This window comes from Pipistrellus kuhlii, unplaced genomic scaffold (genome assembly GCF_014108245.1).
Source record: "Pipistrellus kuhlii isolate mPipKuh1 unplaced genomic scaffold, mPipKuh1.p scaffold_m20_p_6, whole genome shotgun sequence".
Lineage (NCBI taxonomy): Eukaryota > Metazoa > Chordata > Mammalia > Chiroptera > Vespertilionidae > Pipistrellus > Pipistrellus kuhlii.
The window spans coordinates 21135276-21149886 of NW_023425562.1; the positions used below are offsets into that span (position 1 = coordinate 21135276).

At 44.7% G+C, this 14611-nt stretch overlaps 1 protein-coding gene across 2 annotated transcripts; it reads left to right on the forward strand.

The window, feature by feature from the left end:
• The first annotated feature begins 1088 nt into the window (after positions 1 to 1088).
• On the forward strand, positions 1089 to 12320 carry R3HDML (R3H domain containing like). 2 transcript variants are annotated; one of them, XM_036417922.2, is made up of 6 exons: positions 1089 to 1218; positions 2545 to 2796; positions 7526 to 7644; positions 7756 to 7888; positions 9100 to 9215; positions 11698 to 12320. In XM_036417922.2, exons 2-6 carry the CDS (start codon positions 2668 to 2670, stop codon positions 11828 to 11830), a joined length of 630 nt encoding a protein of 209 aa, XP_036273815.1. In that variant the 5' UTR covers positions 1089 to 1218; positions 2545 to 2667; the 3' UTR covers positions 11831 to 12320. The 2 variants fall into 2 exon arrangements, with proteins under 2 accessions (XP_036273815.1, XP_036273813.1); XM_036417920.2 differs by lacking the exons at positions 1089 to 1218; positions 2545 to 2796 and adding an exon at positions 3119 to 4962.
• The last annotated feature ends 2291 nt before the right edge of the window (positions 12321 to 14611 follow it).

Here is a 14611-nt window from a genome sequence, read left to right on the forward strand (position 1 = left end):
TATGTCAAACTTGCTGAAGGTGTCAGCATCATAGATATTTTTACACTTAAAAATGTCAAATTTCATGCCAAAAAAAAAAAGAGCATTTGCAGGAAGTTTTAATTCATTATTTTGCTGCTAAAAGTTACTGTATAATTCAGGAAGCTTATGGTGAACATGTTCCCTCTCAAGATAATTGTGAATACTGGTTTAAATGCTTTAAAAGTGATGATTTCAAAAAAGAAGCACACAGACACACACACAAGAAATAAATAAATAAAAACAAAAGTGATTATTTCTATGTGAAAGACAAAAAAAATGTCCAATTCAACCAAAAAAGTTTAAGACCAACAATTGCAAGCATTATTGGATGAAGATGCATGTCAAACTCAGAAACAACTTGCAGAAAGATTAAACATTGCTCAGCAAACAATTTCCTATCATTTACAAGCAATGGGAAAGATTTTAAAGGAAGGAAAATGGGTGCCAGATCAACTAAACGAAAGACAAATGGAAAACGGAAAAATCATCAGTAAAATGTTGCTTCAACAGCACAAAAAAAATGTCTTTTTTTGCATCGAATTGTAACTGGTGATGAAAAGTGGATTTATTTTGAGAATTCCAAATGCACAAAATCACGGGTTGATCCAGGTCAACCATCGACATTGACTGCAAGGCCAAATCGCTTCAGAAAGAAGACACTGTTCTGCATTTGGTGGGATCAGGAAGGTGTTATTATGAGCTTCTAAAACCACTTACTAGTTAATAATGCAGATACTGGTTAATAATGTGGATCGATCATTTACCGGTTAATAGTGCATATTTTGTAATCAAAGAAAACATGATAATTTCAAGAGAAACATCAAAAGTGCTTTATTCAAAGTAATGTTCTTCACTAACTACACATTTCCCCCATCTTTCAGGTAACCTGTGGATACCATCCCATAGAACTTTTCTTGTTTTGAGGCAGACCATTCAGAGACCCTACTTTCCATCTCTTCGTATGTTTTGAAGTGCTGCTCAGAATGTGTGTGCCATCGATTGGAACAAGTGGTAATCTGAAGGAGCAAGGTCTGGTGAATACGGCGGGTTTGGTTTGCCTGTGTCTGAACCACCTTTCTCAACTGGCAAATGAGGAAGTGACTGAGAAGATTCCCAAGGCCCTTCCAGCTTTCTCAGTGTCCTCTCTCAAGCACCAGGCTCCTGTTTCACAGTCTTCTCAGAAGCAACTGTTGCAAGGTAAGGATCAGAGAGACCTAGTATTGGGACCCAGTTTCCACTGGGATTAGCTGTGTGAACTTGGATGAGTTCCTTAATCTCTATGAGTTTCCACTTTCTCCTCTGTAGAAAGAAGAACTAACGGTAGTGAGAAAGTATGAACTAAAGGTAGTGACCAGCCAGGACATTCATCTCGGTTGCCCCTGATTATTTCATGCCTCCACCTTCTAACATTTTTATCCCCTGGAAACCTGCCTTAGTCAATGAGGACACAGAGAAGGTTCCACCTGGTGGAGCGGACAGGGGTGTCCCTGTATGTTTTCCTCCAGTGTGATTTCTGGTTTTCTGTGGATGTGTGAACATGCAGGACAAGAGATGTAAACTTTGTACGCATGACGGAACTGCAGGGTTGTACCTTCTTCCATGTCTGTCTCTGGGAAGAGACAGTGTAACTGGCCTGCCCAAGGGCCTATCCCACCTCAGCTACCTACTGGATGATGTGATCCCAGATAAATGACTCACCTCTATGTGCCTCAGTTTCCTCATGTATATACAAATGGATATAATGACAATAGTACTGTCTGGATAGGGATGCTCTGAAGATTAAATAAGCTTATTCACAAAAGTGATTAAAACAGTGCTGGGCACTGAGATAGGGGCAAACACACACAACTTATATGTGTCAGATATGATTAAATGTGAAAAGGGTGGGTGCACAGTGGAAGGGGTGCACAATAGAAGGCATCTCAGGGGATGGTGGAATGGACTGTCTGATGTGGGGGAGGAGGATGTGCTTGTGTGATATGAGAACAGTGAATGCGTGTGCATTCTATAAAAGTGTGAGGATAGTCACTGTCAGAACCCCAGTTACCACACAAACAAGCTCTAGGCCCTATGGCAAGTCTCTGAGGCTCTGTGTGCCTCAGTATCCTCATCTGTACCATGGGTGGGGTTACTACCTCAAACTTAGCTGTGAGAGATGGATATGATGCTCTGAACCAATGCAGGTGCCGGCCACATGGGAGAAGTTCATGGTAAGCATTCAGAGAGAGTGGGCACAATTCTTGACACTCCTGGGATCTAAGCTCCCAGGCTGTGTCCTCCTCTGGGGGGCTGCAGAGCTCCCCCTGGTGTACCACGCATCCCAGCTGCTGTAAGCAGAAGAGCCCTAGTCCAGTTTCTCCAGTGGGGCATCTGAGGCCCAGAGAAGGATAGGGACTTGCCCTGGGATACCCAGCATATTGAATATCCCCAGAGATGGGGCTAGATTGGAGCCAGTCTCTCTTCTCCTTCTGGGATGGTCTTGCTCTTTTCCTTTCTGTTTCTTGATTTTCTTTCTCTCTGCAGAGGTCAGTGTTGGCAGCTCCCATCGCCCACTGCTCTGCCTGCCCCACCTTCCCCAGCACTCAGCCTGGGCTGGGGGAAGCTGCTCCAGAAGGAAGGTGTGTGGCAGCAGGCCCTGTCTGGGCCATGGAGGCTGGAGCCGGGTGGCTGCCTAGAGTGAGAATCCCGTGTGCCTGCGGAGGACCCCGCGTGGGTAGTCCAGTCCCAGCTTCCAGCCCTGCATCACCACCTGGTGCTGCCTGGGGCTTCTCAGAGGTCACTGGAGGAGGAGGCTGAAGACTCACAAATACTTCAAATTTTTTTTTTATGTAACATCTTTCTTGTAAGTCTATCCCCCTCTCATAACAAAAGTATTGTGTATTATTCATGGAGAATACAATTAATCAGAGAGGAGGAAATTAAACTTTCTTAACTCAGAAGGACAATAGTAAAGGAGCTTTTGAACACACACACACACACACACACACACACACACAGACGCACACGTACATGCACACACACACACGCACTGTGTGTGCCAGGACCTGTCCGAGTGCTCCACAGATGTTAACTTTTCTAGCCCTTGCAACAGTGCTCTAGGTAGGTCCCATTTTGACAGCTGAGACACAAAATGGTTGAGTAACCTGCCCAAGGACACCAAGTTAGGGATTTGAATGTTTAACTAATGAGGATGCTCTGAGCAGCATTTCAGTGAATACTTCTATACAAAAGATGGCGTCCTTTTTACATACACACAGGGCCCTGCTGTCAGACTTGGACTTGAATCCTTGCCTTGTGGCAAATAGGCTGGCTTGACTTTCGTTCCTTCACCTCTATGGGACTTGGTTTCTCTATCTGTAAAATGGAGAGCTGTCATGTATGCTTCTGAGAGTTGGCTGAGCTTGTATATGAAGCACTCAGTCCGGGCCTGGTGCTCATGAGACAGGCCATGTTAGCAGCCTGCTCGGAGGCCAGTGGGCTATGTAGGGGAAACAGTCAGAAAATACACTGGATGCAGGGTGGCCTTAATATGTTGGGATCTAGAAGGCAGAGAGAAGCCTCTGGGTCTCCCAAGGGGGTTGATATTTCCTCCTGGAATCCCTGCCATTGCCACATCCCTACCCTGACCAGCAGCCTAGCCCCAGCCCTGCACACTCCAGATGGAAGTGGGAACAGCAGAGGCTGGAGAGGAAAGCCAGCAAATGGGCAGTGGGCGGAGCCTCCTGCTCAAGTCTGGCCTGGCTGGAAGGGGAGGGGGCTGTGGGACCGGGCGCGTCAGATGCCATCAGCTCAGCGGGGACCGTTAAAGTCGCTGTGCTGCCAGGCGGACCAGGGTGTCTGCAGAAGTCCCCTGCCTCCTCTTCGGACACCTCCTGCCTCTCACCTGGGCTGCCTGTCCTGGGTATGAGCTCCTGCTGCATGGTCTCTTGCACGCCTCTCTCTAGTTCTCTTCTCAAGTCTGTTTCTCTCCCCCTCTTCTCTGTTCTTTTTTCCCCTTTCTCTCTCTCTACCTTTCGTTCTTTCTCCCCCAGTTCCCACCCCACCCCCACGTTCTTTCTTTTTCCTCTTATCATCATCTCTCATTCTGTCTTGTACCTTTCTACCTTTCTATATCTTTCATTCAGTTCCTCTGTATCCTTTTTGGTCTTGCTCATTTTTCTGTTTCTTGTTTTTCTTTCTCTCTGCCTCTTTCATTCTCCGCATCTGCTTCTCTCTGTGTCTTGCCCTCACTGCTGAAAGTGCAGCAGCTCAGAGACAAGAGAGCCCTCACTAAGCTTTGGGGAAGGTGGACCCTGCCCCTCTGAGGGCTTTGAAGGAGCCCACCTTAAGCAGGATGGGTGAAGAAGGCGGCTAGGATGGGGGGGTGGGGGAGATCTTTCTTCTGGGCTGGTGGGATGGAGCCCTGGCTTTGAAGTGGTGGCACCATCTCACCCCAAGTCCTGATCCAGGTTAGCTACTGTCTGGGCATTTCTTCCTATTGCCCCATCCACTCAGTCTGCTGGGGTGGGAAGGGCAGGGTGTTGGGCCAGAGCTGAGTCAGCGGGTCTTCACTAAGTTCCCAGGGTTAGCATCCTCTGGATGGCAATGCTGGAGAACACTCAGGGTTTGGTGCCTTTATACTCACCCCCTCCAGGCAGCCAGCTCTGACTGCACAAGGCAGACGTGTGACCCCTTCAGCCAGCCATGCCCCCGCTGCCCAGCACTGTGGGCCTGGCAGTCCTGTTCTTCTGGACAGGCCAGACAGTGCACACCTTGATGCCCAATGCCACCCTAGAGCTGGCTTGGACCAAGGGCACAGCAGTGCACTCCCTGAGTGGCCTGGGGGTGCCCCACTACCGGCGGAAGCACCACATCTCTGCCCGGGACATGAGTGCCTTACTGGATTATCACAACCGCATCAGGGCCAGCGTGCACCCACCAGCTGCCAACATGGAGTACATGGTGAGTCCCTGTGCTCTCCCCCGTCCCCCTTCCAGGAAGCACCACTCGTCTCAACCTGTCTTGGAAGGGCTGGACCATTCACCACCCTGGCCCCACAAGCCAACATCTGGGTGTCTAGACCATGTGGAAAGGGCAGGATTTAGTCTGCCCATTTGATGGATGAGGGCACAAAGGTGATTGATTATGCAGGGCCTTTGGGGAGTCAGAAGCAGAGGACTGTTATTTATGGAGCACCTACTGTACGCCAGGCATTTCACGTAACCCTAAGGATACTCTTCCTTAAAGGTGGGAACTGACATCTTCATTTTCCAAATAAAGAAACTGAGATGCAGATAATTAATTTGCCCAAAGTCACTCAACTTTGGAGCCCTGGCTTTGAAGTGGTGGCACCATCTCACCCCAAGTCCTGATCCAGGTTAGCTACTGTCTGGGCATTTCTGCAAAAGGCCATTGTCTTAGTCAACACAATATGCTGCCCAAGAATTCTGGCTCCCCTCCTGGGGAACTGCAGAAGGTGGGGGCTATTGTCTCTCTGCCCCAGGGGTACGATGGACATCCCAGACCATCCTCAACAAGCCATGAAGGTAGAGTTTGGAGCTGTGGGGGCTGGTACCCGAGGTCTCTAGCTGAGGAAAACCAGCAGCTGATGGTGAGAGGAAGCTGGGATGTCTGCTCTCAAAGAGCCGGGGCTGGTGGCTCTTACCCCAGCTATCCAGAGTGAAGGAGGAAACTTTTCTCTTTCTCACAGCCCCTCCTCTGGGACCATTGTCCCAAACCAGTCTGGAGACATAAGCTTCCAGCCCACCCCCAGATTTCTTTAGGGAAAGAGATTGCCAGTCCCACCCCCCGACTTGCTGCACAACAGCCTGCAAATTCTTTTGCAACAGTCGATGATGCACTTCTTAGTACTTACTAGTGCCTGTTTGGAGTCAGGCACCATGCTGAGCCTCCTGGACACTACCCAGAACAGAATGGACAAATGCCCTTCCCTCCTGGAACTTACATTTTAGTGAGGATGTTAGAAAACAAACATCAACAAAATATATATAGAATATAATGACAGGTAGTGAGTGATACCGTGTGGGGAGGGTTGGAGACAGAAGCAGAAACGGCAGGCAGCTAGATGGGGAGAACATTTATTTGTTCATTGACTGACTCATTAACACATCAACTGGCACATAAAAGGCCCTCCATTTTCAAGCAAATGACACATTTATTGAGCACAGGTTGTGTGTGCAAAGCACTCACTTCAGCAGGTGTTTACATAGTTAGGCATGCAGTATAGAGCAGAGAGAAAGAGATGTCTCACTAAGGACACGGGGAGGGTTGGTGAGTGTGGGTCTGAGTGACCCACTGCTCTTCTTTCACTCAGTCATTCAACAAAGTCACCGAGCAGGTTGGTAGCAGAGCGATTTTCCTTCCCCCGCCTCATGTCTTCCATCTTTTCTGCCTTCCCTTAGTTTTCTTCTTTGTAGAATGAGAGAAACATTTGTCTGCTTTCCCCCATTTCTTCTCCACTAGCTGGCTTCTGCCCACAGGACAATATCCTTGCTCTAGGAGCCTCAGCCCCAAGCAAGTCCCAGCCCATTTCACATTCTCACCCCCCCCAGGACTGTAATGATTGTTTCACATCTCATTTCCTTGCTAGACTGTGAGTCCGCAGTGCCTAGAAATACTGTGCAATATCTGCTGAAGGGACAAATGACTTCTCAGAGAACCCCAGGAAGTCAGAGCTCAAAGGGAACTAGTATTTTTTTTAAGTGATGACTTTTCAGGTTATAAAACTTGGAACATTCATACATTGCAAAATGATGAAGCTGTTATGATGGATGAGAGGGTGTTCTCTACGTACGGATGTGGAATAATCAAGTTATTAAGAGAGAAGAATAAGGTGCTGAATGGAATGTATAGCATGCTGCCATTTGTCAAGAAAGACATATATGTAGCTGGTATAATTATATATGTAATCATATTTGCTTGTACAGATCTAGAATATTTCTGGAAGGAGACACAGGGAACTCACAGCAACAGTTGCCTCTAGGGGGCACAGTGGCTGGAGGGATAAGTGTAGAATAGAGGGGAGAGACTTTCCACTTTTCCTTATTTGCACATCTTCCATGTTAAACTTGTGCATATTTTTTTATTTCAAATAATCTTTTGAATTAAGTATTTTTAAGTTAAAATAAATACATTTTAAAAACATAATATATGAAATAAAAAATTAGTTCTCTTCCCATTACCCTGGGCTCAGCCACTTCTAACTGCTGAGAACACCTGGGCCAATAAATACCCTGGAGCCCCACTCACAACAGAAAGCTCCAATCTCCAGTGAGGAGAAAGGGCACCAGACTAACCTGGGTGTGCATGTCCGTTCCTATGTGGATTTGCTGTTGACTCTGAAGTCATGGGCCTTCTCTGAGCTCAGTTTCCTAATCTGTCAAGTGGATTATTGCAGGGTCCCTACGACCAGGGGAGTCATGGTACCAGGAAAATGTGAAGTCTGGGCACTGTTGTGATGATGGTGGTGGTTCCCTGGGGAACTGCATGGCCTTTCTTTCCCCAGATCTGGGACGAGCGGCTGGCCAGGTCTGCTGAGGCCTGGGCCACCCAGTGCATCTGGGCCCATGGGCCCTCACAGCTGATGAGATACGTGGGCCAGAATCTTGCCATCCATTCTGGCCGGTAAGTGACCCTCTGCCCTTCTTCCTTCAGTCATTCAACAAGGTGAAGAGCATGTTATGGCAGAGTGACTCCCCCCAACTCCCTGTGTCTTCCATCTTCTCTTCCTCCCAGGTACCGCTCGGTGGTGGATCTCGTGAAGTCTTGGTCTGAGGAGAAGCGGCATTACTTGTTTCCAGCCCCAAAGGATTGCAACCCACAATGCCCCTGGCGCTGCAGTGGCCCTGTGTGCTCCCACTACACTCAGGTACCCCTTTGTCGGCACTAAGGGCTGATGGGAAAACAAATCCTGGTCCCTTAGAAGAAAAACCATGTGGTAGAACAGAAACTAAAATAAAACAGAGCCCCCTGTGGACTTCCTCTTACATAATAAGCATGTTCCTGGGAAGTTGAATTGAGATGAACTGGATTTGGTTTTGAGTGTCTTAGGTGTGCTGAACAGATTGTTTGACCTCAGAATGAAGACGTATGGCCTGATGAGATCAAGGGTGCTTTTGAATTCAAAAGGTCCAAATATTTTCTAGTATCTATATAGTATTTTCTAAGGCTCCCTATCTCAAAAAAAGAAAGAAAGAAAGAAGGAAGGAAGGAAGGAAGGAAGGAAGAAGAAAGAAAGAAGAAAGAGAAGGAAGGAAATAAAGAAGGAAGGAAGGAAGAAGGAAGGAAGGAAGAAGAAAGGAAGGAAGGCTTAAATAAGATTATAAAAATCATGGTATATTTTGAGTATTAATATTGAATATGTTAACATTTATCACACATAAAAATACAATGCAATATAATATTGCAGGAAATAAATCAGGGACTTCTAATTGCATGTCAAATATCTTCTTTCGGTCCTCTTGGTCTCTCTATGATTCATGTGGAGTTAATGTCAAAATTCTAAATTCGAGACCCTCTTGGAAATGTAAGGCCAAAGCCAAATGCCCTTCCTGACATACCATGAAATATTCCTACCTTCATCTTAGAAACCGAGGCACAGAGTGGTTAAGTAACTTGGTCAAAGTCACTCAGCTAGTGATAGTGAGATTCTGATCCAAGGCTATTTAACTCCAAAGTTTGTATTTTAAACTCCAGCACAACAATTTTCAAACAGTGGTCATTGGGAAAAAAGAAAAAACCTAATAGAACAGTACAGAAAATATTAGCATATTTCACGTACAAGATTAAATATTGATTCGTACATTTTTTCCAATTATGTGTGTGAGGGGGTGGGTACATGGTAACAATATAAAATTTACTTCTTACTGATGGCTGTAGTAAAAAAAAAAAGGGGGGGGTGTGTGGGGGGTTGGGGGTTGAGAAACATTGTAGTACAATATACTTCCACCCCCTCACCTTGGAATAGGCAGACCTCACAATGCACCCACCTGAAGCAAGTCAGGAGCCTCCCAGCCCCAAGGAACCTGGGCCCCACTGTATCCTTCTCAGCATCCCTCATCTGTGTGCATCTCTCCTCAGATGGTGTGGGCATCCTCCAACCGGCTGGGCTGTGCCATCCACACCTGTGGCAGCATCAGCGTCTGGGGCAGCACTTGGCACCAGGCAGTGTACTTGGTCTGCAATTACGCTATTAAGTAAGTACAGTGTTGGGCAAGAGGGGGCTCTGAGAAAGGAAGGTGGATCCTGAGGTGGCATAGGCAGAATTCAAAGAAAAGGAACACACGCCTGCCTTCCTCCATTCTAAGTAACCTCAATGCCATACATTTGGGTAGGTTTAGAGTCCATTAATAATCCTTTTGCTTTACCCAAGTTTCAGAATTTATTGAAAGATAGAGGACTGAGGCAGGTGGACAGGCAGTGACACTGATGAAGCCAATAGTGAAGAACATGGTTTAGATCTGCCAGCTAAGTGGGCTTGCAGATATCTCACTGTTGAATTAGACCTGCACACCCATTGACAGACAACACTGGGCAACCACAGGCCTCTTCCTACAAGGGCAGTGCCAGCCCCTCTAAGCTTACACATGAAATAAAGCAAACCAAAACACCTGCATTCTGCAGGAAAGCAATCCCCAAAGGAAAGGCAGGAGAATTCAAATGATAATGTTCAGCTAATCAGACTTTTCAATTATTGTGGTGGGAGAGAAGACACCAGTGGTCTTCATACCATGGAATATGGAGAAAGGGAAATGGAAGTTTCTTTCCAATGTATCATATACAAACTTGCAAACATTACAGATTCTTATAGAGACAGAAACAAGAACAAATTTTAAGTAAACACGGTATTTGGAATTACAAAATTATAGAATGATAACCAACTTTTACTCTTACATAGCCCTTGATCATTTACAAAATACTTTCACTTTATTATCTCATTTAAGAGAAGAAAGAGAAAGAAGGAAGGAAGGAAAAAGGGAAGGACACTGGGAAAATATTTCCCCTTACAGGTTAAGAAATTGAGTATCAGAGAGGTAACCAGAAGTTGCAAAGCCAGTAAGTAGCAGAGCTATTTGAAGCACAAGTCTGTTGATTTCAAGCCCCATGTTGGCTCTATTCTACTATCCTGATGTTCTGGAAGTCTTTGGTAGTCTGAACATAAATTTTTCTAGCTATTTATTTGCTGTTGACAGAATGTCATATAATAACCCAGCTTTATTAGACAATGAAAAACACAATAAATTTCCAATACATACAGCTTATGGAACTCTCCAATTTGCTTGCTGATATGTCAAATTTTTGGAGCATTGAGTATTAATAACATAGTTGTTAAGATTTTTAGACTCTGGAATTAAAATTGTCAGGGTTCCAATTGTAGTTTAATTTAACTTCTCTATGACTATTACTTCATCTGTAAAATGGATGCATATCTACTTATAGGTAAGCTGACCCAGAAATCACCCCCAGGCTCCTAAGAAATTCAGAATACGTGTTGGGTCTTATTGTCATTACTAGACCTGTGTTTGATTCCCAGTGTATAATATATATATATATATATATATATATATATATATATATACACACATATACATATATATGTATATATCTTACATATAAGTTTTATTATATATATACTTATATATACTTATATATATAATAAAACTTGCTATTTTAACCACTTTTAAGTGTACAGTTCAGTGGCATTAATTACATTCCCAAAGTTGTACAATCACTATTTCCAAAACTTTATTCACCCCAAAGAGAAAGTCTGTAATCATTAAACAATGGCTCCTTATTCCCCTTCCTCCTAAAGGCCATGGTCAGTTGAAAGGATTAACTCAGGAGCAGACAGGACAGATTTGGGATAAGGCCATGGAAGAAATAAATGTCCAGCAGTGGCCATGAGGAGGCTTCATGGGCACATCCCCCATGACTGAATTACACTCATCATCCCATTATTTGAGCCCTCCTTTGCACAGAACTTTTTTTAAAAAATGTTTTTATTGATTTCAGTGAGAGAAGGGAAAGGGAGAGAGAGAGAAACCTCAATGATGAGAAAGAATCATTGATTGGCTGCCTCCCCAGCTCCTGTACTTGGGATTGAGCCTGCAACCCAGGCCTGTGCCCTACCAGGAATCGAACTGTGACCTCGTGGTTCATAGGTCGATGCTCAACCACTAAGCCATGCCGGCTGGACTGCACAGAACTCTTACAAAGTATCTTCATAATTTTTACAGATACCATTTCATTTATTTATTTATTTTTATTCAAAGGACAAAATACAATCTCAAGAAATGAGATCATTTATTCTATCACCAGTTGACAAGTGGCAGAGTCCAGGCCCAGGCCCAGAACTTAGATCTGCTTGAGTTGGGGTAAGGGGTGGTAGAAAGAATAAGAAAACCAACACTTACTGGAGAGTCAGCTATTTACCAGGCATTTACTAGGTGCAAGCACATGTGGCTGCATTATTTCATCTTCACGGCATCCCTGTGCCAGACAGTGAGGAGTCTCCTCTTGGTTGTACAGATAAAGAAAGTGAGGCTCACAGATGTGACTTGCCCAAGGTCGCACTGTCAGCTAGTGGTGGTGCCGAGATTTGGAAACCTGTGTGAAGGTTGTTCTCACAGCTCTCTTGTGTCTCTTGACCCCATCTCCCTGGGACCTTTTCTCTTCCAGGGGCAACTGGATCGGCGAGGCTCCATACAAGATGGGGAGGCCATGTTCTGCCTGCCCCCCCAGTTACCAAGGCAGCTGCAGTAGCAACATGTGCTTCTCTGGGCTCAAATCCAACCGGCTCCTGTGGTTCTAAATTTTCCCTGTGCTCTGGCGGGCCTTCAGTGGGCTTGACCCCCTAAGGGTCCCTCCCTAAAGAAGGGTCAAGGAAAAAAAAAATTTTTTTAATACATGAATTGGACTCTCTCCACTGATATGAATTTTTCTTCCTGATTCCATTTTCTAAATGTCTAGCATGTGCCAGAAGAAAATGACTGCCTTGCCTTCCTTCTTTAGTCAGTTGCATCATTCTTTTGTCTGGCCTGCAGGAAGGAGGCCTGTGTTTTCAATTGACTCACTTCTCAGAGAGCCTGGGTTGGAAGGAACAGTGGCAGCAGTTTTGTGACTCTCAGGCCTCAAACTCACAAGTCTTTGGCCATCCAATAAAAGGTATCTATTAAATAATCTTAATCCTGAAACCACCTTTATCAATCGGTTAATAGTCAACTAGCTTCTGGGCAGCCTTTGAAGACCTGTGATTCCCTCCTTGAATTGAGAACATTTTAGATCTGAATGTTAAAAAATAAATAAATAAATAAATAAATAAATAAATAAATAAATAAATAATAATTGAAATTAGCTTGTGAACACCCCACTCCTATTTCATATTACTAGAGCCACCGCAGGGTCAGCCCCCCACTTTCACACATGGGTCCATTGAGGCTCAGTGAAGAGGTGTGACTTAGAGCTGCATAGCTTGTCTGCCAAAGCACTCAGGTTGGAGTTCAGACTCCGGCCCTCCAAAGTTAGCCAGAGGAACTCTCTCTGGATCTATCCTACCCTTCTCCCTTCAGTCTGTCCACTTTAGTCTCTCCCTTTCATCTACTAGCCAGCTCTGTCCCTATCTGTCTTACTCTGTATTTCTCCGGTAGAATCTCTTTCTCATTCCCATTAACCACTTCCCCTTTCCCGACCTTTCCCCACCCAGATACCACTAACACAAAAGTTCTTTTGTCTTCAGAGATAGTAAAATTTCTTCTCAGACCTTGCCCTCCAGGTGGGGCCCACACCCAGCTGGCTGGAGAGAGTTTCAAAGACCAGGATGGAAACCGGCTCCTTTTCCTAGGGTCCTTGCATTTTCCCAGGAGTGAATTTTCTTCCATTCCCACCCCGGCCACACCCTGTGCATATCACCCCTCCATCCCCAATAAAGTCCTTTGAGATTAGTTGCCCTGGCTCTTTTTGGTCCCTCTTTTTCTCAGCTCCCAGAAGAGTCAAAGAGGAGAGAAAGGATTTGAGTGAAGAGAAAGTCAGCTCAGGAGAAAGACTAGGGAAGGGGGCTAACAACCACTCAGCCCTTACTTAACTCCAAGCACATCAGCTAGATCAGTGCATGTGTGCAATGTTTGTATAGCATTACTCCATTTTTCAGATAGAAAAAATGAGGCTTAGACTGAGTGCCCCTTTCCAAATGCTGGAAATGAGTGAAATAAGAGAAACAAGAACACTGTTGTAAGTTCATTATTCTTAGATTATAATGTTACTACTTTATTTGGGGTAGGGGTATTAAAATGTTCCTTCATTTTAATAATTGTGACAATAAATGTTAAGTTTTTAATAAAATTATTAGTGTCCTTATATTGGGAGGAGAAAAAGGCTATGTCAGTTTCACAAATGTTCTGGAAATGTAAGTGGCAACCTGAATCAATAGTTTATGTGAGGTCACATAGCTAGTAAAGAGCAGACATGGGATTCATCTGCTCTTGTTACTCCCTTGACCTCAGTATTCTGGCTTGTTAAGCTCTGGTCCAACTTGCAAACCTCTGCAGTGTATTATACTTTCTAAGATTTCCACACCCCAGTCTCATTTAATTACTCTTTTGTTCATCCATTCACCAACCAAGAAGGTTAAGAGCATAGGCTCCGGAGCCAGACTGCTTAGGTACAAGTTTAACTTAATGGTTGGGTGTGCTTGGGTAAGTTACTGTGAGCTCTCAGTCTCATCTGAAAATGAGGACACGAATAGAATCTGCCTCATAAGATCATCCAAACCATTAAGTGGATGTACTATATACATGGAAACCACTAAAAACAGTGCCTTACTCAAAATAAGTGCTATAAAACTATCAGCTCTGAGAACAGTGGCCATTGATATAGATCAGGGCTGGGCAAAATATGGCCCAAACCCAGATCTCTGCCTGTTTTTCTCAATAAAGTTTTATTGGAACACAGCCATGCTCATTTGTTTATATGTTTTATAGCAGCTTTCAGATTTCCACAGCAAACATGCATGTCTCACAAAAGCCTAAAATATTTGCTAATTAGCCCTTTACAGAAACATTGTCAACCCCTGAGATCTGTAGTGTTCTATATTCCTGGAGCTTAAAATTCTAGAGCACATGTGTCAAACACAAGGCCCGCAGGCCAAATCCGTCCCGCCAGGCCTTGCAATGTGGCCCGCACCGTGCTGTCATCACTGCACTCTGCTGCGTTTCCATCACAATGACAGTTTATGACTGTTCATTAAACCATTCGGCCCGAGATTTAGGCTGGATTTTAGATTTTGGCCCCTTCTCTGATTGAGTTCGACACCCCTATAATCTAGAGGGACAGTAAGGCATTAAACAGAAGATGAATACAAACATCCTATATAATAAAGAGCTAATTAAACCAAACAGCAGAATGACTGTCAGGATGACCTTCTGGACAAAGTCGGGGCTTCGAGGGCCAAGTCCCTTGCATGAATTTAGTGCATTGGGCCTCTAGTACTATTATAATGGCAGGCAATGCTACCTGAGTGTGTCTAAACTAGAATGGGTAGTCATGGGAGTCTTTCTGCAGAAGGATGTTTTTTTGTGAAGAAGAGAAGCTGGTCAGG